Raw genomic sequence first — 20,601 nt, 5'->3', positions numbered from 1 at the left:
GTGGTTGCAGATGGGGCGGGGAAAGACATCGTGTCCCTGGGCGTTGAGAAACGTGAGTCATAAACACTGCGATCATGAATCAGTGCAATCATTCGGAAATCCGGTGGCTCTCAAGGAAGCCGAATGTACCTGCACCTCTGATCTAATAATAAAAAAAAAAAGTCACCTGATTGGTGAAAACTCAAATCAGCTTTAAATGAAGTTTTAACCTGACACACTGTGGAGTCATTCACATAATAAACGCTGTTAGAAGGAGGACATACTGGCTGCTGCATTGTTGTCAGAGAAGAAGAACGGTACATTTACATTTACAAGAAATTTTCAATTCAATGAGAAAAACTAAAAACTTTATTTATTAATTTGGGGCAATTCAAATTTTTCTTGGTGTATTGGTGTAAGAAATTAAAAAAAAATAAAACGAGGCTTAAATAACAGGAACGTCAATGAAATAAAATGTAATGATCATGGAGTAAGCTGACTTTATCATTTCACTCTCGACACATCTCACTGATGCAGCATGTGATTGTTCAGACAGTCAGAATCAGATTCTGTTCTGCTGATCTTCTCGGTGGTCGAACATCATCAGAGGTTTGTGTTTTTAAGGAAGTCATTCAAAGCTGCATCCTCTGGTGGACATTAGATGACAGCTTATTGGTGGCGATGGCTTTCTGCCACACCTAACTAATTGTAGCCTTTGTCATTTTCTATTTTTACTTTTAATGAGCTATTAATCATAAAACTGTTCTTTATTCCTTCAGTGTGTTTTGTAACACATGCAAACACACCTTTGCACGTGTCTGAGCACGTTGATTTTTTATTGTTTTCATTCTACATTTCTGTCCCCTGCACGTTTCATCGAGATGGAAACGTTTCTCAGACTTTATACTTCTGCTTTTAGTGCTTTTGCAGATTAACATCAAATATACAAAGAAAGGTTAATAAAACAAAACAAACAGCAACATTAATCAATGGCTGCATTTACGCAATGTAATGAATGTCATTGTGAAACTGATTGTTCTGGCTGAATGGGATTCTTTTCTAATTATTTAATGGCGATAAATCCTCCTCGTGCTCGAGGGTTTGTTGAAGTGTGTGCTGACGTCTTCTTTGTTTGTTCTTTTTCAAAGAGACGGAGCTACACCCGACAGCGAGGGGCGTTAGATCCACTCTGGACTACAGAGACTCCAGATTCTACCATGTTGCTTGTCAGTGTTATGATTATCATTATTGGATTGTTATTGGTCATTTAAATGTTTTTGATGTTATTTTCTTGCGTGCAATTTGTGTTGGAGTTTTTTGAATCCCCATTAGCCTCTCCTCTACTCTTCCTGGGGTGCACTCAGACAAACATTAACTTAAAATCCACACAGATTTACATTATTACAACTCCAAGATGAAAAGAAAAGAAATAAGAGGTGAAGTACAAATTAAAATCCAGGTCCATTTGGCCTCTGAGGGAGCCCTTTATTTATTCTCCTCTTTTGAGAGACACGTCATTTCAGAGACCAGAGGCCTGAACTACAGAGTTTAGCTAGGTAACTTGACTTGGTCGTTGACTTCTTACCTGGGTATATCGCCACGGTAACGTATGCTGTACACATAACCTGCTCCCGAGTAGGTTACGTGTGATCCCCGCCCATTGACCAATCGAGATCTTTTGTTTGGGTGTCCCATGAGGGGAGGACACGTCATACGTCCCGCATGATTTTACATTAATGATTATTTTTCACTGATATACGTCATCCTTCAACATAGACTGAATTTGAGTTGTGTTTTTAAGATGTACAATTACGAATCTCTTCTCCCAGCTTTCAATTGTTTTCGACATTTTGTTTTCATGTTAATGTTTAATGTCGCTCCGTTTGTGATGGTCAGAGCTGCAGCTGAACTTCTCTCCTCTCCACTTTAACGAGTCAGATCATCACGTTCAGTTCAGAGAAGAAACAGGAGTTATTATAGTCAGTTCGAAATGAACCAATGATGGGACAAATGTAACAAGCTGCGCGTTAAAACTCGCCGATTTTCCTTTGTTTTGTCCTTCCTGCATTTGTTGCTGCGGCTGTGTAACTTTAGTCTTTGAGCCTGTTTGTCTTGAACTTATTTATGTTTGTTTAGAGTTCCTTAATGTAGGTTGTGATTGATGGGTTAAATGAAGCGAACTCCACCCCTTCATGTGAAACCGCTCTCTTGCCAACTCCGAGTCGACCTATCAGGTTGATAACCAGCTTCGTGGGACTATTAAGCCCGATCTCTCATGTTCGGGTTGGCGAAGCCCGATCACCCAAAGGCTTCGTTCAGACTGCAACCCAAATCTGATCAGTCTGATCGAACTGACTGACTGTCCACATTACAATTTGTTAGTGACCATATCTGATCTGCGTTTCTGTATTGACGTGGTTTGATCCACATTGGTTTCTATGGTAACAGGTAACGCCCAGCAAAAACAACAGCAAAATGAATGACATGTTTTCTTTCTTGTTGTTTTCTTTTATTGACCAAAGTTCACTTCCGGCCTGCCGGGTCTACGTGGTTGTTGTTTATCGATGGCGTCGCATTGAGAGTAACACAGACGACACATTGAAGCGAGCGAGACGTTCAGATTGAGTCGGATCTGCAGGAATCAGATTTTAAACCAGCTCTGTTTGTGGTTTGAATCAGATTTGGAAAAAATCTGATCTCATGTGGCTTTTTGTGTTCAGACTGTCAAAAAAATCAAACCACATACAATCAGGTTTGGCGGTGCAGTGTGGACATCAGGTTAAAACGCCAAAGAGACCCTGGATATGTTAAACTCACTTCATACAGGCCCCAGGGGTCTGCAGAGCAGGATTCAGGGTTTGCGAGGTATCTTCGGGGTTAACCCTGGGGTTTTCAGTCCTACGACGGCGGTTATTGCCTGGGCATGTTGCCATGGTAACTCGGTATCAGGAGTTAATATTGTCAGTATCCTTAAGTTGTCCTAGATTCATTTGTTCCTGCTGTGTGACTTCTGTCTTTGGGAACCTGTTTGTCTTCATCTTCTTCATATTATGATGATAGGTTTGTTCTGTCGATCAGCGGAGAGAAGTGATGACAGGTTAAACACACTCTTAAAAGTCAAGGGTCAATTATCTCGTTGATAATCAATCAATCTTCATTTGCATAGCCTCAAGTCATGACAGGTGTTATCTTGAGACACTTTACAAAAAGCAGGTCAACATTAACATAAGAGCAGATAAACAGACCATGCTCATCGTTATGTTCACAAAAAGCAGGTCAAAGACCAAACTTATTGCTGTATTACAAGATAGATAGATAGATAGATAGATAGATAGATAGATAGATAGATAGATAGATAGATAGATAGATAGATAGATAGATAGATAGATAGATAGATAGATAGATAGATAGATAGATAGATAGATAGATAGATAGATAGATAGATAGATAGATAGATAGATAGATACTTTATTGATCCCGAGGGAAATTCAAGATCCCAATATGAAAGAAAAAACTTCCCGTTAACAGGCAGAAATCTTCAGCTCATCAGTTAACTGTGCTGGGCTTGAAAATGGGACAAGATGCAGAAAGAAGGATCCTGTATAAGGATAACTATGAGCTGGTCTATTCCTGTGCCAGTCCTAACTATAAGACTTATCAAAAAGAAAAGTTTGAAGTCTATTCTTGAACGTACGTAGTGTGTCTGCCTCCCGGACCCCGACTGGTAGACGATTCCATTGGAACGGCGCCTGATAACTGAAAGCTCTTAGAAACTGTTGGTACCACAAGCAGGGTACTTCGTTTATCATGTTCTCTTATTTCAGGGTTAGTGACGCCAGGACCACTTTGACATAATGATTTATATTTGGCGGCATGGCTCTGAGGGATCTCCCTGCCCTTCCCCTGCATACAAGGAAAGCTAAGTTAGGTGTTCAGCATAAGTTGCCGTGGCGATATGCCCAGGTAAAACGTAATCCACCCTCGTAGGACTGAAAACCCAGAGTTAACCCCGAAGTTACCTCGCAAAGCTCAAATCCTGCCTCGTAGTACAGGCCTCAGATCTGATCTGCGTTTCTGTATTGACGTGGTCTGATCCACATTGGTTTCTATGGTAACAGGTAACGCCCAGCAAAAACAACAGCAAAATGAATGACCGCCTACAGGGCTTGTTTTACTACGTTTGTTTTGATTCTTGTTGTTTTCTTTTACTGAGTTCACTTCCGGCCTGCCGGGTCTACGTCGTCGTTGTTGTTATTTATCGATGGCGTCGCATTGAGAGTAACACAGACGACACATTGAAGCGAGCGAGACGTTCAGATTGAGTCGGATCTGCTGGGACGCTTTCAGCAGATCAGCTGACGTGATCTCTCTGGCACGATATTAAAGTGTGACTCTGTGACCTGCATGAACTGACACAAGGGTCCATACTTACACTGATACCATTCATTTTACTTTTACTACCTGTGGGGAAATTCTAGTTGCACACACTCGAGTTGAGACCCACTTCTAACACACGGAGGCCCAAAATACACACATGCACAAACAGGTGTGGTGTGTGAGCCTTGCCCAAGGGCCCCTCTGCAGTGATCATGAGGTGAACTGGGGTACCTCAGGTCCCTACAGAGTGAGCTACAGAGTGAGCTACTGCCATTGATGGCTGACACATTAATGACTTTAATGGGTTTAATTACAGCAAGCGGTGCTATGTGGCTGAACCTGCTGCTGTATCATAAATGTAATTGACAGATTTTTACCCCAACAATGAGCAATTTAAAAATTCAACATTCATCATGGAGGCGTGCCACACGTACATACGCACAAGAGTCACACTCAAAGTTAATTGCAAACTCATTATTTGTCTTTGCCAAGATTCTCCACAAGAAGAACAGGGTGATAAATTATAGTCTGTATTTCAGGTTTGTCATGTTACAGCGTTCATCAAAGCTGACGTCTGTCCTGGTCCTGAGCTGCTTTGTTGTTTTAGCAGGCGTTACTTATTTAGCTCGTTGCTTCACAGTGAGTACAGAAGCTTCTTCACTAAAACAGCTTTTATACACAAGAGGAGGAGCCGGCCGTCCCGTCCATGTAAACACAGCTCTGACAACAACACAGCCAGCAGGACTCCAGCTTCTCCCTCACTGTACACAGTCAGGACTCACACACACATTCACACAGTTTTTTTTTAATCTTAAACCTCGAAGGAGTTTTCCCGAGGTACTTTTTCAGTTTGTGCACAAAAGGTCAAAAGGTGTGGACTAGACCTCAGTCAATATGATAAAGGCCTTTTTAAGTTTTCCCTTCTTCACTCGTCATGCTTGTGTTTCGTCTCCTCCTTGTTGTGTCTTTAATGACTTGTCGTGGACTCTGGCCTTTGGACTTTTGACGTAGAATGACTGAGTGACAGGATGTCATCCTTCCCACGCCCTGAAGCACGAAACTGTGTTATGAAAAGCAAAGTGTGCAGTGATTCAGCGCTCCATTCCCCTGATTACAGTTACACTTTAAATCACAGCAGCCGATTCGGTCGGTTCAGCAAGAAGAGGATCTGACACGACACTGGTTGCACGTCGCTGCAGGTTTCTCTTCGTGGGAAAAGAAAGTCCACCAAGTCCAGATCCAGTGCCCCACATGACCACATTTACAGCCCCCACACAGGTTAAACATTACTCATAAGCTGTATATAAAGATCAGGCAGCAGACGTCTCTATTCAGAAACCTTCAGGTGACAGCTGGATGATGTGGTGAGTAATCTGTCGACGTCTAATCCCTCAGTGGTTTTATCCGTAATATGTTCAACATTATGGATCACTCTCTGTTTGTTCCCTTCTTCATGTAAATCTTTAATCCTGCCCGATGTGCTTTCATTTCTCTTCAAACATCTTCCTCCTGATGCCTCCTAATTCAAGTTAAAAAGGGGGAATTCTTTGCAACAGATTTAATTTTTAAGTTAAAAGACATCAGTGACGTTTTTAGTTCTTCTAACGTTGACTCGATTTAAGCTGATGTGACCCTTTAAAATTTAATTTTGACCTTGGAAATGAAGTTTAAACAAGGCTATATTTGAACGTATGCATTGGTGATGCAACCAAATGCTTTGCATCCAATGTGATCAATCATCTCCAACTTGTCTTCCCTACCCACAGTGCTACTCCGGGTCAGTCGACTCTGGAGGTCAAACTGCAGGCCCTGCAGTGCCATTTCACCTGGGATCTGAACTTCAGCAAGCCCAAGCTCCTCAGTCTCAAGGACAAGCTGCAGGACATCGGCACAGAGGAGGGGTACAGCTGGCTGGGCCACATCTACAACCTGCAAGGGTACGTCCATTTCATGCTGGGCTTACCTGGCGATGCACAGCGATTCTTCGGCAAGGCTGCAGAGGCTTTCCGTCAGATAAGGAACACGGTGTCAGATGAAGGCGCCTGGTTGGTGGTGAACCACGGGAACCTGGCGTGGCTGCACTACCACAACGGAGAGCAAGCAGAGAGCCAGGCCTACCTTCTAAAAGTTAACGCCCTGATGAGAACGTATCCATCTCCATCCCAGGAGGAGCTACATCCAGAGATCAACGCTGAAAAAGGCTGGACGCTGATGAAGTTTGGTGCCGATGAAAAGTTGCGTGCTGCAGATTTCTTCCAGAGAGCGCTCAGGATGCAGCCAGACATGGTGGAGTGGCACACCAGCCACGTCTTAGCGTTAGTGAATGCCTTAAAAATCAGCAACAAAGAGCTGGGGGCTGACATCTTGGACAAAATGAAAATTGCAAAGGAGCACGATCCAGACAACTTGTACCTCGCTGCACTGTACCTTGAGGCGTGTGCTAAGAAAGGAAAAAAGATAGGAGAGGAAGCGCGTGAGCTGGCCAGAAGAGTTTTAAGAAAGCCGGTCGGCAGCTACAGTGGCATCAAACCGTTGCTGAGGCTGTACAGAATGTACGTATCTATGGATGAGGCCATCGACTTGGCAGAGGAGGTTCTGGAAAGACATCCGGATGAGCGTTATCTGAAGAGGTGCGCCGCAATCTGCTACAAGATGAGGATCATTTCGGACAGGGACAGCCCCTTAGAGCGCAGCATCATTGACAGAGCAATCACTCTCAGTAGGGAAGTGATTCCTCTTTATCCTGATTCATCTCTTAAGAGAAAAATATATCTTGCAAACACATACGCAGAGACGAATAACCAAGTAGAAGCGGACCGGATATTCGATGAGCTTCTGGAAAGTGGTCTCGGCCCTGAAGGGTCGCAGATGCTTTGCAACTACTACGCGAAATACCTAAACTTCTTTCGAAAGGAGAGCTACAAGTCGATTGAATATCACATGAGAGCAGCAGAGATCCCGTTAGCGTCTTACTACCGGGAGAACAGCATCAGCACTCTGCAGAGGATCAGCGACAGAAACAGAAACCGGATGTGTGGACGCATAAGCACGTTTCTGGCTAACCTGCAAGAATCAGAGTGAGCAGTGGTCAGCAGTAACTAAACTGTAGCAGCGACTGTTTGTGTCATCACGTCTAGATTTGAGAAAAGTGTCTGTATTTATGGCCTGAAAAGAAGCTGTATTTATTAAAGATGTTGTAAACCATTACATGTCTCTGTGGTAACTCTGTTTGACCTTTAACTTAAAGTCCTTGTTGGTCCTGCAGCCTGTCCACCGTCCTCCTGTGTTGTCTGTACGACCTCCACACCTGTGTGCTGACCTTCACACCTTTGTGCTGACCTCCAAACCTGTGTGCTGACCTCCACACCTGTGTGCTGACCTTCACACCTGTGTGCTGACCTCCACACCTGTGTGCTGACCTTCACACCTGTGTGCTGACCTCCACACCTGTGTGCTGACCTCCACACCTGTGTGCTGACCTTCACACCTTTGTGCTGACCTCCAAACCTGTGTGCTGACCTCCACACCTGTGTGCTGACCTCCACACCTGTGTGCTGACCTCCAAACCTGTGTGCTGACCTTCACACCTGTGTGCTGACCTCCACACCTGTGTGCTGACCTTCACACCTGTGTGCTGACCTCCACACCTGTGTGCTGACCTCCACACCTGTGTGCTGACCTCCACACCTGTGTGCAAAGCCCAACGCACCAATCAGCAACTGCTGCCACAAAGAGTCTTTTCAGGTTAGATAATGCACCCTGCAAAAACCCAGGAAGTCCCCACGCAAGACAGCGCCCCCACCAGGATCACGACCCTAACAACAACAGCACACACCCACACACCCACACACACCCACACACACACACACACACACACACACAAACCACCTCCCTGGCTGTGCAACATTTTAACAAAGACGAGGAGACACTGTTTAAACTGTGTCAGCTGAAGGAGTTTAGCTAACAACTTAGCCGCATGCTAACTTGTTAGTCGACTGTTTGGTCTGATAACATCAGAGGTCAACAGGAAGAGGCTCTACAAGTAGCAGAATCAGACAAACTTCCAGTCCAGTTAAATACCAACTTATGTGAGGCCTGCTTGAAGTTAAAGTGCACGCACACGATTGAGGAGCAAGTGTTGGAGTACTCAAACTCGGTCTCGGTCTTCAGACCACTTTTTGAAAGTCTCGACCTCGACTCGGATTCAAAAGCATTTATACTTGGTCTTGTCTCGATCTCCGGATTTTAAATCAAGACAGGTCAAAACCAACACTGTTTTATTTTTTAATTTTTCAAGTAAAGAATGAAAACACAAATAACTTTTCAATCCATTCAAATTAGATTTTTTTAATCCTCTGATAATAATCCTCAGTCTGATCACTAAATGTCTTGATCTCGACAACATTTACCTCTGAAACAACAGCATTAATTACCTTTAAGATTCAATATTACTTTATTTAGTCCTGAAGGAAATTTGCATTTCTGCATAACACATAACACGACAGAATAGAAAAATAAGAGTAAGACAGTGCGTAGCACACAAGTGCTGACAGTGCAATAAAGTGCATACCTACATACATACATCTTACATACATGTTATTCCTTTACACTTGTTCTCTATCTCCTTTCCAGTAATCAAACCTAGGTTAACTTCTTAACTTCATATTTTTTTAGAGGAAGGTTAGCAGTCAAGTAAAATGTAACTAAACAAGCTATGATGGTGTTTTAACTTCATTTATGTCAAAGAAATATAACAGACATTAGTTAAATCAGAATTGACTTCTGAAGGTTTCAGTTATCTGCTGATTTATGTTTACTGATTTCATTTAACAGAATTTCCCCCTGAAACCAGAATTTAAGTCACACACAGCTTTTTTCCAGTTCGTGGCAGTAATGAGTTTACTTCTGCAGGAAACAAGAAGAAGAAGACGCGGCTTGATGACGTAGTTTGCTCCGCGACATAAACACCGTGTATGTAGCATGTAGCATGCTGCAGCCAGCAGCACTGACTCTGCAGGTTTCTGCTCTTTGCAAGCAAAGTTCAAACGACAATGTGAGATTACTGACAGCTCGGTGAGTGCAGCGTTTAATATGCGAACCCCAAACAGGACCGAGACCCAGAAGAGTCCAGGAGGGACCAGTCCGACAGAGACTTCACGTCTCACCGTGTTGTGTTTGTTCTCAGGTGAAGATGTGACGTCAGCCGCGTCTCTGTGGTGTCGTGGAGCCGAACCCTCTTAGGAGCAGGACCCGGATCTGAGGAGGGCGGGAGGAGACTCTGTGGGGGATCAGAGGAGCAGGACGAGGTTTTGAGGAGGGCAGGTGTGGGCTCTCAGGTGTGCTAGGAGAGCAGGAGGAGGAGGCTCGAAGGGGGGGTGGGGGGGAGGAAGGGGATCTGAGGTGTGCAGGAGGAGGTAAGGGGGAGGCTCTGAGGAGCAGGAGGAGGCCCTGAGCTCTGAGTCCGGGATGGAGACCTGGACCCCCAACCCTCGAGCCAAACCTTTCATCCCCCGGCAGCAGAGGAGCCTGTACCTCACCTGGAAGTACCAGCTGACCAACAAGAGGTCGATCCGTCGGCTCTGCCAGGTAAACTAAAAAACAAACCTGTAACATAAACACGGCTCTCTGTGAGCAGACTTCACACACAACCTGCTGGGAAAAATTAGAACTACAAACACAAAGATTGGACGATATTCGTCCCCTCGACAGATTTTTGAGAAGATTCACGTCTCAGTTCTTCTTCTTTATTTAAATTACACGCACGAACCAATCAGGTAGCAGCGGCAGCAGAGTGCTAAGTGCCCATATATGGTCGTGTTTCCGTGCCTGAAGATGCACACGTTTTCCTTCCTCAGGCCGGCGCCGTGCTCTTTCTGCTCATCACGGTCATCGTCAACATCAAACTCATCTTGGACACGAGGAGAGTCGCCAATGAAGATGACGCGGCTCAAGATTACGGTGAGAGCTGCCACGATTGGTCGGTCCATCGGCTCTTCAACGTCTCCTGTCGTGACGCCAGAATCTCAACCTTTGATTGGATGTTAGTAAAAATGAAACCACATCAGTAAATGTTTGTGTTTTGCTCCTGATTAGAGGACGCATTACCCAACATGGAGACGCCGCGCCGGCCGGCTAACGGGCGCAAGGTCCTGGACATCGAGGTGTACTCCAGCCGCTCGAAGGTCTACGTGGCGGTGGATGGCACGACCGTGAGTTCACTTCTTTAAAATCCATTCTTCTGAAGGTCAGAGGTCGTCTTCCTCGGTCCTTTCTGCGCCACAGCGAGCGCCGCAGTCTGTGAGCTGCACAGAATAGAACAAACCACACAGGAAGTCAGACAAGGAAAGGCACAGAGCGCCCGGTGAATTTCAAAATAAAACACAATATATACACACTCACTGTTACACCAACCGAATGAGACGCAACATAACTCGGCGTGCGTCCCCTCTGGAGTCTGTGTCTGCACTTGAAGTGGATCTGAATCTACCCGTGTGACCTGCAGGTGTTGGAGGATGACATGCGGGAGCAGGGCCGAGGCATCCACGTCATCGTTCTCAACCAGGCCACGGTAAGAAGAACGTTCTGCCTCTCAAAGTCGTTCTCTCATGCTGCGGCGGCCTCACCTGTCCCTCTCTCGTCTCAGGGTCACGTCATGGCCAAGAGGATTTTCGACACCTACTCTCCGCACGAGGACGAAGCCATGATCCTCTTCCTCAACATGGTGACCCGGGGCCGAGTCCTGATCTTCACCATAAAGGTGACGCTCTGATTTAAAAACACTCAGAAGTCGTTCCCGTGACGCTCGTGAGCGACAAACGAATGGTTTGTTTTTTGTGCGGCAGGACGAGGGGACGTTTCACCTGAAGGATTCTGCAAAGAACCTGCTCAAGAGTCTGGGCAGCCAGGTGTCCCTCAACCTGAGCTGGAGGGACATGTGGACCCTGGTGGTGAAGAAAGGAGGTACAGGCTAACAAGGAAGGAAATGTTGACTTTATTTAATCTGGCTTGCTTTGTGAGCTTGATCGACTTTCCTTTTAAACGTGCGTTTGTGTTTCTAGGTCAGGTCTACGGAGAGAAGCACGCCAAGTCCCCCGCTCTGTCCACGTGGGGAGACCCGGTCCTGCTGAAGACAGAGGTGCAGCTCACCGCCTCCGAAGGTAAAAAACTGCAAGAGCTGATCTGGGCGGGGAAAAAAGTTTAAAGATAAGTGTCTCCGATCCTTTGAGGGGAAAATCCAGATTAGAAGGACTCAGCTGAGCGCTGGATCTCAAGTCTCAGAAGCACGAGAGCTTTGCCAGGACGGTTATCGCTGGCTGCCCGCTAAATTACCGGCTCTCTCAGAAAGTCACCTCGTTAACCGCCACTCGTTTCTTCTTCTCCTACATGCCTCTATTTCGTTGACCGGAGGCTCGGCGTGAGCAGACTCGGGCTCTGCGTTCTCTCGTTGTCAGTCTCTCACCGATTGTCGTCTCCGTGTTCCTTTTGGATTTTTAAGTGACTGAAAGGTGGTGGTCACGTGACCGAGCTGCGATCGTGTCGTCTCCAAGCTAACAGCCGGAAACAAACATAGAGGTCCACGTGGTTAAAAAGGTTTAGTCTGACGGCGTGAGTGTGCTCGTCCTCTCCGTGCAGAGGCGGAGTGTCACTGGGCCGACACGGAGCTGAACAGGAGGAGGAAGCTCTTCTGCAGTAAAGTGGAAGGATACGGCAGCATCTGCAGCTGCAAAGACCCGGCGCCCATCGAGTTCAACCCAGACCCAGTAAGAAGCTTCTCACTCCCAATGACGTGAACTCTCCCGTGAGCGGCTTCAGGACCTCACGCTCGCTGTGCTTTTGTTTTTCCTCCAGCTGATCAACAACAACGTCTTCAGCGTGCCCGTCGCCGTCATCGCAGGAAACAGACCCAACTATCTGTACCGGTAAGAGCAACACGCGTGTATAAAACGTCACCGGAGCTGCTGTGAAATATTCTCCTCCTTCGTCTCCGGAGCCTAAACATGAAGTGGTGACGGTCTGTCGTCTTCTCCTCAGGATGCTGAGGTCGCTTCTTTCAGCGCACGGCGTCAACCCGCAGATGATCACCGTCTTCATCGACGGCTATTACGAGGTAACGCCAGCTTTTGCCCTGCATTAAATAAGTGAGCTTAATGGTTCTCTCGGCCAATCGCCAACCCGGTACCAAAAAGTCCTGCGCTCAGCCCCTGCTCGTTGCCATGGTTACCGGATAGACTGGTCTTCTCTGTTTTGTGTCCAGGAGCCGATGGATGTGGTGGAGCTGTTTGGACTGAAGGGAGTCCAGCACACGCCCATCAGCATCAAGAACGCCCGGGTGTCCCAGGTCAGCATGGATGACCTTAAGTGACCTCTGTGTTCAACCGTCGTCACGGCGACTATAAAAGGGTGGTTTGTAATTTACACTGACTCGTCTGTCTGTCTGTTACAGCACTACAAGGCCAGTCTGACGGCAACCTTCAACCTCCACCCAGTGAGTGCTCCTCCTCCCTCCTTCTGTCTCCTCCTGCCTCCTTCTGTCTCCACCTGCCTCCTTCTGTCTCCTCCTGCCTCATTCTGTCTCCTCCTGCCTCCTTCTGTCTCCTCCTGCCTCCTTCTGTCTCCTCCTGCCTCCTTCTTCTGTCTCCTCCTGCCTCATTCTGTCTCCTCCTGCCTCCTTCTGTCTCCTCCTGCCTCATTCTGTCTCCTCCTGCCTCCTTCTGTCTCCTCCTGCCTCCTTCTGTCTCCTCCTGCCTCCTTCTTCTGTCTCCTCCTGCCTCCTTCTGTCTCCTTCTTCTGTCTCCTCCCTCCTCCTGTCTCCTTCAGTCTCCTCCAGTCTCCTTCTGTCTCCTCCTCTCTCCTTCTGTCTCCTCCTCTCTCCTTCTGTCTCCTCCCTCCTTCTGTCTCCTCCTCCCTTCTTCTGTCTCCTCCTCCCTCCTCCTCCCTCCTTCTTCTGTCTCCTCCTGCCTCCTCCTCCCTCCTTCTTCTGTCTCCTCCTCCCTCCTTCTGTCTCCTAGTTCTGTCTCCTTCTGTCTCCTCCTGTCTCCTTCTGTCTCCTCCTCCTGACTCTGTTTTTTATGACCTTCCTTCAGGAGGCTAACTTTGCAGTCGTCCTGGAAGAAGACCTGGACATCTCCATCGACTTCTTCAGGTAGTGAGCGCTCACATGTGATGGATCATTCTGCTGAGTCATGAGTCAGTCAGCAGACATTTAAAAGTCTTAACGTTTGGACACCTTCAGCTACTTCACTGTGCAGACTTGGTCAAACGTGCTCGCTCGCGGTACGGTTGCTTGTGCACGTGTGAGTCCTCCTCACGACCACGACAGTCTACGACAGACGGACAGAAATAAGCTGCAATAAACATCATTGTGGGATCCTTTTTATATCGAGCCGTTTGCCCCCAACAGCAGAAACCCCCCCAGCTTTAAAAGTCTAATCCTGACCACTAGATGGCAGTAGATCCTCAGCTCAGTGAGCCACACTCCACTCAGAAGTGTGTGTTTACTTGTTCTTTGAAAAGCTTCAGCTCTCCTCCTGTGATGAGCGGCTTGTTTGAAACGTCGGCTGTGAGAAGTGCAGAGGAGTTTCCTCATGTCAACACCAACACGCTCTTTATGAACTCAGCCGTGTAAGAGGCGGCGGCGCTTCTCTTTGTTCTCAAAACAAACTGACTTCTTTCTCTGTTCAAAGATCAGACGGACGTCGGCGTCTCTCTTACGTTTACATCCAGCCGTTATCCGCTCTCAGCTCTTTTTTTGTGAACTTCAAATGTTTGATTTTTTTTATTTTATTTTATTTTATTTTATTTTTTTTCCTACAGTTTTCTGAGTCAGACCGTCCACCTGCTGGATGAGGACGACAGCCTGTACTGTATATCAGCCTGGAACGACCAGGTGAGTGTTCACTTGTTTGTCACCTGCCTGTCCAACAGGAAGTAGACCAACGTAGCATCCGTAGATAAAAGCCCCATAACAAGGTTCATCCCTGAGCTTTCTCCGCTCGGTGTTTGTCCTCACTCTGATTTATATTTGCTCGTCATTATTTTGAAGGGTCGATGGAGCAGCTTCACTTTAGGAGAAGACTGAGTTTTATTTTGAAGGGTCGATGGAGCAGCTTCACTTTAGGAGAAGACTGAGTTTTATTTTGAAGGGACCATAGAGCAGTTTCACTTTAGGAGAAGTCTGAGTTTTATTTTGAAGGGACGATTGAGCAGCTTCACTTTAGGAGAAGACTGAGTTTTATTTTGAAGGGACAATGGAGCAGCTTCACTTTAGCAGAAGACTGAGTTTTATTTTGAAGGGACGATGGAGCAGCTTCACTTTAGGAGAAGTCTGAGTTTTATTTTGAAGGGACGATGGAGCAGCTTCGCTTTAGGAGAAGTCTGAGTTTTATTTTGAAGGAATGATGGAGCAGCTTCGCTTTAGGAGAAGTCTGAGTTTTATTTTGAAGGGACGATGGAGCAGCTTCGCTTTAGGAGAACACTGAGTTTTATTTTGAAGGGACAAACTGCTGACTCGACCTTTAGCTGAAAAATAAATATCTGGCCTCCAGCTGCTGAATAACTGTTTTCTCTTCTTTCTTCACTTTGCAACAACTCGCTTATTTTCTACCTGCTGAACGACCAGCACATACTGAACACCTGTCATTGTTGTTGTTGTTGTTGTTGTTCAGGGCTACGAGCACACAGCCGAGGACCCGGCCCTCCTCTACAGAGTGGAGAGCATGCCCGGTCTGGGCTGGGTGCTGAAGAAGAGTCTGTACAAGGACGAGCTGGAGCCAAAATGGCCGACGCCCGAGAAGGTGTGATTTCACTCAGCATGTTAAACAAATCTCCAGAGAGGTTCTGATTGGCTGGATCAAATGGACTGACTGGTGTGTTTGTGTTGTAGCTGTGGGACTGGGACATGTGGATGAGAATGCCGGAGCAGAGGAAAGGCAGGGAGTGCATCATCCCCGACGTGTCCCGCTCTTACCACTTCGGCATCATCGGCCTCAACATGAACGGATACTTCCACGTAAGACGGCTGAAAACAGTGACTCAGAACTTTTGGTGATCCGAAGGCAACTGGACTTTGTTTGAGGTCTTCGAAGATGTCTCACCTCTCCTCCAGTCTCCGCCCACCAGAGACGTCTTCAAGATCTCCAACCGAGTCCAGTGACCTTCAGATGGCGTTACGGGTCTCTAATCATCCTGTTGAACCTTTTAAAAAAAACTAAAAAAACAAGCCATGACTTTTTTTCACATCTACACTCCTGAAAATATCTAGATCATTTCAGACGGGAGGGGGGGGGCGGGGTCAGGGAGTCATCTGGAATGAACCGTGTGATGAAAGCGTCCTTCGTCTCTCTCCGTCTGTCTCACAGGAAGTCTATTTCAAGAAGCACAAGTTCAACACTGTTCCCAACGTGCCGCTGAAGAACGTCGACAGGTGCGTTCACGAGTCCTCGCACGTTTGTCGGCTTCTTGAAGTCGTTGTGAAAATCATGAAACTCGGTGACGTCTCGGTGTTTTTTTCATCTCCACAGCTTGAAGAAAGACGCTTATGAGGCGGAGATCCAAAACCTGCTGAAGTGAGTGAACGTCAGACGACACGAGGAGAGGTGTCACTCCGATGTTCCTGTGCTGACCCTGTGTGTGTGTGTGTGTGTGCGTGTGTGTGTGTGTGTGTGTGTGTGTGTGTGTCTGTGTCTGTGTGTGTGTGTGTCTCAGGGAAGCAGAGGTGCTGGATCACACCAAGAACCCGTGTGAGGACTCCTTCCTGCCGGACTCTGAGGGGAAGACGTACGTCATGTTCATCAAGATGGAGACGGAGACGGACACGTCCACGTGGACGGAGCTCGCCAAGGTGCGCAATCAGAGACGGGGCGGTGCTTGTTCACGTAGCCGTTATAGAACCGTTAGCATTTAGACGGACCAGGAAGCGTTTTATACATCATAAATCTAGATCCGGGGTTAAAGATCTACTCCTAATAAAAGGGGGGGGGGGCTGCTGTGCTCTGATTGGTCAGGCACAGCAGGGTTCCAGTTCACCATTAGTGAGAAGCTTCTTCCTGTTTTGAGTATCTCGTGAGAGACGCGTAGTGACTCCTCCCTCCTGTGCTCAGTGCCTCCACGTCTGGGACCTGGACGTCCGGGGGAACCACAGAGGCCTGTGGCGGCTCTTCAGGAAAAGGAATCACGTGCTGGTGGTGGCGGTGCCCATCTCTCCTTACTCGTGAGTAACGCTCGGATGAATCTAACGCCGTGTTTGTGTGACCGATGGTGAATCTTAAATGTCATTCTTGGCGTCCATCGTAAGACGTTCAAACTGCCCCGTTAGTGAGCTGCTCTATGGCGCCACCTCTGTTCATGCACAACGTTAAACTTAAAGAGCACCGACCAATCAAAATCAAGAAGGGGCGGGACTTCTGATATCAGCTTTGTTGACGTTAATGGTGGAGGTGAAACAGTTTCTAGATGTAGAGCTTAAAGCAAATGTCAAACACACAGAGACGCTGTGAGGGAAGCAGAAGTGAACTTTTTGTTGCCTAGCAACAATGAGAACAGAGCTTGTGGCGCCGTCTGTGAACACGGGTTCTAATTTATAAAGTACGCCAAATAAGACGATAAGATCAGAATGTATTTCTCATCCTGAAACTAACTCTCTCTCTCTCTCGCTCTCTCTCTCTCTCTCTCTCTCTCTCGCTCGTGTTTTACGACTAGTGTGAAGAAACCTGCGTCCGTCACTCCCATTCACCTGGAGCCTCCGCCCAAAGAAGAAGGAGCGGCCGTGGAGCAGATGTAGATCTGACGTCATACACACACACACCTACACCTACACACACACACACACACACACACACACACACTTCAATCGCCTTCACTCCGCTCGGGATTCACACACACAACAGTGACTCCTGCTGAACTTTGTTATATGTGAGGAATCCTGGGAAATGGAGTCCTTTCTTTCTTTTCTACTGAAACAAACAAACACGAGGGAGAAACACTATGAACTGTGCTGCTAATCCGTCCAGGTGCTGAAGGAGGACGGTGACGCTACGACCACGTGGTCAAACGTGACTGAACGTCCAGGATGGACTCTGACGGCGTGCTAATGTTTTTAGCTTATTTGAGCTTTTTTTTTTGTAGTTGTTTTATTTGAACTACTGAGTGTTTTTATGTGATCTGTTCACACGTTTTAACTTGTCTCTATTTATTTTACATCTGTCAGTTAACCATGAGGTCAGAGGTCAGTGTGCTCGTTTGAGAGATGAACATTTACACAGAAATAATGATGTATATACAGCACAGGCCGAAATATATATATATATATAAATATACTATATATTTTTGATGACATTTGAAATACATTTCAGTGTTTTTGAGAGTTTGTAACCGCTCTGTGGAAGTTTATTATTTGGTGTCCGATCAGGTTTCACTCGAGAGCGACGTCAGAAGAAGAAATAAAACATTTTTACAATACTTGAGGCTTTATTTTGATAGGGTACGATACTATCCTGTTAATTTGTCTTCTAATAGAAAGATATTCCTAGTCTGATCGATTCATCAATGATTTAGTCTCAAGTTAAAACGTCTGCCAGTTTAGTTTTTATTTCTTTGTTTTGTTTTGTTTTATTTTCTTCATTTGCAAAAGCTGACTGAAAGACGTGTCGTCTGGAGAACGAAAATAAAGTTTTGCATGGATAAATAAATGTTTGGGGTCACTTTTTTTTTAAGAAGCAGTCAGTACATCAGACACCTAGTGTTTCAAATGTGTACTGCAGTCTAAACTCTAATCATCACAGAGAGCTGGCTCCGCCCCCTCCTCTCACACAGCTCTGCATGTGGTGGACACTGTAGCTTCAGTGTTTAGCCAGCTCTGCATGTGGTGGACACTGTAGTTTCAGTGTTTAGCCAGCTCTGCATGTAGAGACACTGTAGCTTCAGTGTTTAGCCAGCTCTCCATGTGGTGGACACTGTAGCTTCAGTGTTTAGCCAGCTCTGCATGTGGTGGACACTGTAGCTTCAGTGTTTAGCCAGCTCTGCATGTGGTGGACACTGTAGCTTCAGTGTTTAGCCAGCTCTGCATGTAGAGACACTGTAGCTTCAGTGTTTAGCCAGCTCTGCATGTGGTGGACACTGTAGCTTCAGTGTTTAGCCAGCTCTGCATGTGGTGGACACTGTAGCTTCAGTGTTTAGCCAGCTCTGCATGTGGTGGACACTGTAGCTTCAGTGTTTAGCCAGCTCTGCATGTGGTGGACACTGTAGCTTCAGTGTTTAGCCAGCTCTGCATGTGGTGGACATTGTAGCTTCAGTGTTTAGCCAGCTCTGCATGTGGTGGACACTGTATCGTCAGTGTTTAGCCAGCTCTGCATGTGGTGGACACTGTAGCTTCAGTGTTTAGCCAGCTCTGCATGTAGAGACACTGTAGCTTCAGTGTTTAGCCAGCTCTGCATGTGGTGGACACTGTAGCTTCAGTGTTTAGCCAGCTCTGCATGTGGTGGACACTGTAGCTTCAGTGTTTAGCCAGCTCTGCATGTGGTGGACACTGTATCGTCAGTGTTTAGCCAGCTCTGCATGTGGTGGACACTGTAGCTTCAGTGTTTAGCCAGCTCTGCATGTAGAGACACTGTAGCTTCAGTGTTTAGCCAGCTCTGCATGTGGTGGACACTGTAGCTTCAGTGTTTAGCCAGCTCTGCATGTGGTGGACACTGTAGCTTCAGTGTTTAGCCAGCTCTGCATGGGTCTGTAAAGCTTTCTGCGTTCTAACCTCTCTCCATGTTTCAAAAGCATCTCCAACATTGATCCTAGTTTGAGCAGCTTTCTGCTGCTGGAGCTTATTAGAAACATGCAGAGGCTTTTTAGCTCGGGTACAATCACTTCTATCTGAAGCAGTTCTCTATCAGATCTCTATTTAAGTGGAATGGCGAGGAACTGATTGGCGGAGAACAATCCCATTTAAAAAAAAAAAATATCCCACTTAAGTGTGGACCCGGCCCACTCTGCGGTTTATATTTAATGAATTTGATTTACTGCTGTGGGATGATTTGAACAAACCTGATTGTGTGTGTGACGGCGAGTAAACGTACACACTACGTTTCTGACAAATACCAGAATAAAATGTTTTTTTATTGGAGGGCTGCTCTCTCTTCATTTTGAGTACATGCTGCACTCTGTTGAAGTAACTCGCACAGAAGGATTTATTATCGGAGCATATTATTCATGGAATAAACTTTGGAGCGATTGCTATTCTCAGCCCGGGTTTCTGTACGAGCACGCCGCCTCGTGCTGCCTGCAGATTTCCCAGGAGAGCTCCAGGCAAAGCAACGGTGAAAGGAAATGCATGCGGCGAGGGAAATGTATGCAAATCCTCGGGGCTTGCTGGATTCCTGCAGCCTCTGTGGTCGACCAAGGACAAATGTGGCTTCCTGCCCTTTGAGCTCTGACTTTCATACCTGTGAGCTGATAAACGGGGAAAGACTTCAGTCGTCCCCTGGGCTCCTTCTAAGTCCACTTATTAGAAACAGTTTAGCTTCTGTCACCTTTTAAATCTTTCTTATTCGTAAGTTTGAATGTGTTTTTCATTTTAAATGTTTTTTGGGTTAGAGGAAGTGTAGCTGCTGTGACATCACTTCCTGTAGGGATCTTAACTAAGAAACTTTATCTAAAAAGCAGCACTCGCATGAACCAATTACCCACCGCCACCCAAAAGGAGGCAGTAGAGATGCACGTAGAGTCATGCAGCGTCACTGGATCAGAGCTGCAGACCAGACTAGCATGAGTCAGCAGGTTTTTGGTTTGTTGGTCTCCGCAGAGTTCAGATTATGTAAGTCCGAGTCCATAGTCGTCATTTTATTTCAAAAGTAAAAAGCTGTTTCTGTTAGCCATTGTCCAGTACGTGTTAGCATCAAGCTAACGAACTGCAGCTTGGTCCATCTGTGGTGAATTTTGCCCCACCCAACATTGACTCTCCGTCACAATGAAGCTGATGAAGAAAGGCTAATTGTCATAGCTTTTGAGATGAAAGCTCTAATTGAGAATCATGACGCTCCGCCCCTCCCCCGTCCATTGTCAGGCTTTCTAATGATCAACATTTACTCAGTCTTACTGCACAAAGCGTGTCATCTCCTGGACAAAGGATGGGTACTTTAGTGGGAGGCAACCACCGAAACTTTGAGTCCTGCTGTCTTTGAAATGTAAGGCGTGTTCGACAGAAACAAAAAGGATTTGCAGAGATGATATAACAGTTCTTTTCTTTGTACCCGTTACGCA

At 46.4% G+C, this 20,601-nt stretch overlaps 2 protein-coding genes across 2 annotated transcripts; both read left to right on the top strand.

Moving 5' to 3' along the window:
* Window positions 1-3,934: 3,934 nt before the first annotated feature.
* On the top strand, window positions 3,935-7,560 carry LOC306828544 (interferon-induced protein with tetratricopeptide repeats 1B-like; the record flags this gene model as incomplete). Its single annotated transcript, XM_079351064.1, has 2 exons — window positions 3,935-3,942; window positions 6,123-7,560. The coding sequence occupies 2 exons, from the start codon at window positions 3,935-3,937 to the stop codon at window positions 7,435-7,437; spliced, it is 1,323 nt and encodes a 440-aa protein (XP_079207190.1). The 3' UTR covers window positions 7,438-7,560.
* A 1,698-nt stretch (window positions 7,561-9,258) lies between these two features.
* On the top strand, window positions 9,259-18,041 carry pomgnt1 (protein O-linked mannose N-acetylglucosaminyltransferase 1 (beta 1,2-)). The gene is made up of 22 exons (XM_079349965.1): window positions 9,259-9,429; window positions 9,542-9,942; window positions 10,212-10,314; window positions 10,450-10,565; window positions 10,859-10,924; window positions 11,000-11,113; window positions 11,199-11,316; window positions 11,415-11,513; window positions 11,989-12,116; window positions 12,205-12,275; window positions 12,388-12,463; window positions 12,611-12,694; window positions 12,800-12,841; window positions 13,440-13,498; window positions 14,170-14,242; window positions 15,021-15,149; window positions 15,239-15,364; window positions 15,714-15,778; window positions 15,876-15,920; window positions 16,060-16,195; window positions 16,455-16,564; window positions 17,053-18,041. The coding sequence occupies exons 2-22, from the start codon at window positions 9,823-9,825 to the stop codon at window positions 17,132-17,134; spliced, it is 1,962 nt and encodes a 653-aa protein (XP_079206091.1). The 5' UTR covers window positions 9,259-9,429; window positions 9,542-9,822; the 3' UTR covers window positions 17,135-18,041.
* Window positions 18,042-20,601: the final 2,560 nt, after the last annotated feature.

Source organism: Symphodus melops, assembly GCF_947650265.1.
Source record: "Symphodus melops genome assembly, chromosome: 8".
Lineage (NCBI taxonomy): Eukaryota > Metazoa > Chordata > Actinopteri > Labriformes > Labridae > Symphodus > Symphodus melops.
The sequence above is the reverse complement of the archived record's forward strand: the minus strand, read 5'-3'. Positions and strand labels throughout refer to the sequence as shown.

What these genes read in the sequence shown, in the direction of transcription:
- pomgnt1 (XM_079349965.1), top strand. Translation starts at nt 9,823, where the DNA reads ATGGAGACCTGGACCCCCAACCCTCGAGCCAAACCTTTCATCCCCCGG. An exon ending in GCAGCTCACCGCCTCCGAAG is followed by an intron (nt 11,514 to 11,988) that starts GTAAAAAACTGC and finishes CTCTCCGTGCAG; the next exon opens with AGGCGGAGTGTCACTGGGCC. An exon ending in AGACCCAACTATCTGTACCG is followed by an intron (nt 12,276 to 12,387) that starts GTAAGAGCAACA and finishes TCTTCTCCTCAG; the next exon opens with GATGCTGAGGTCGCTTCTTT.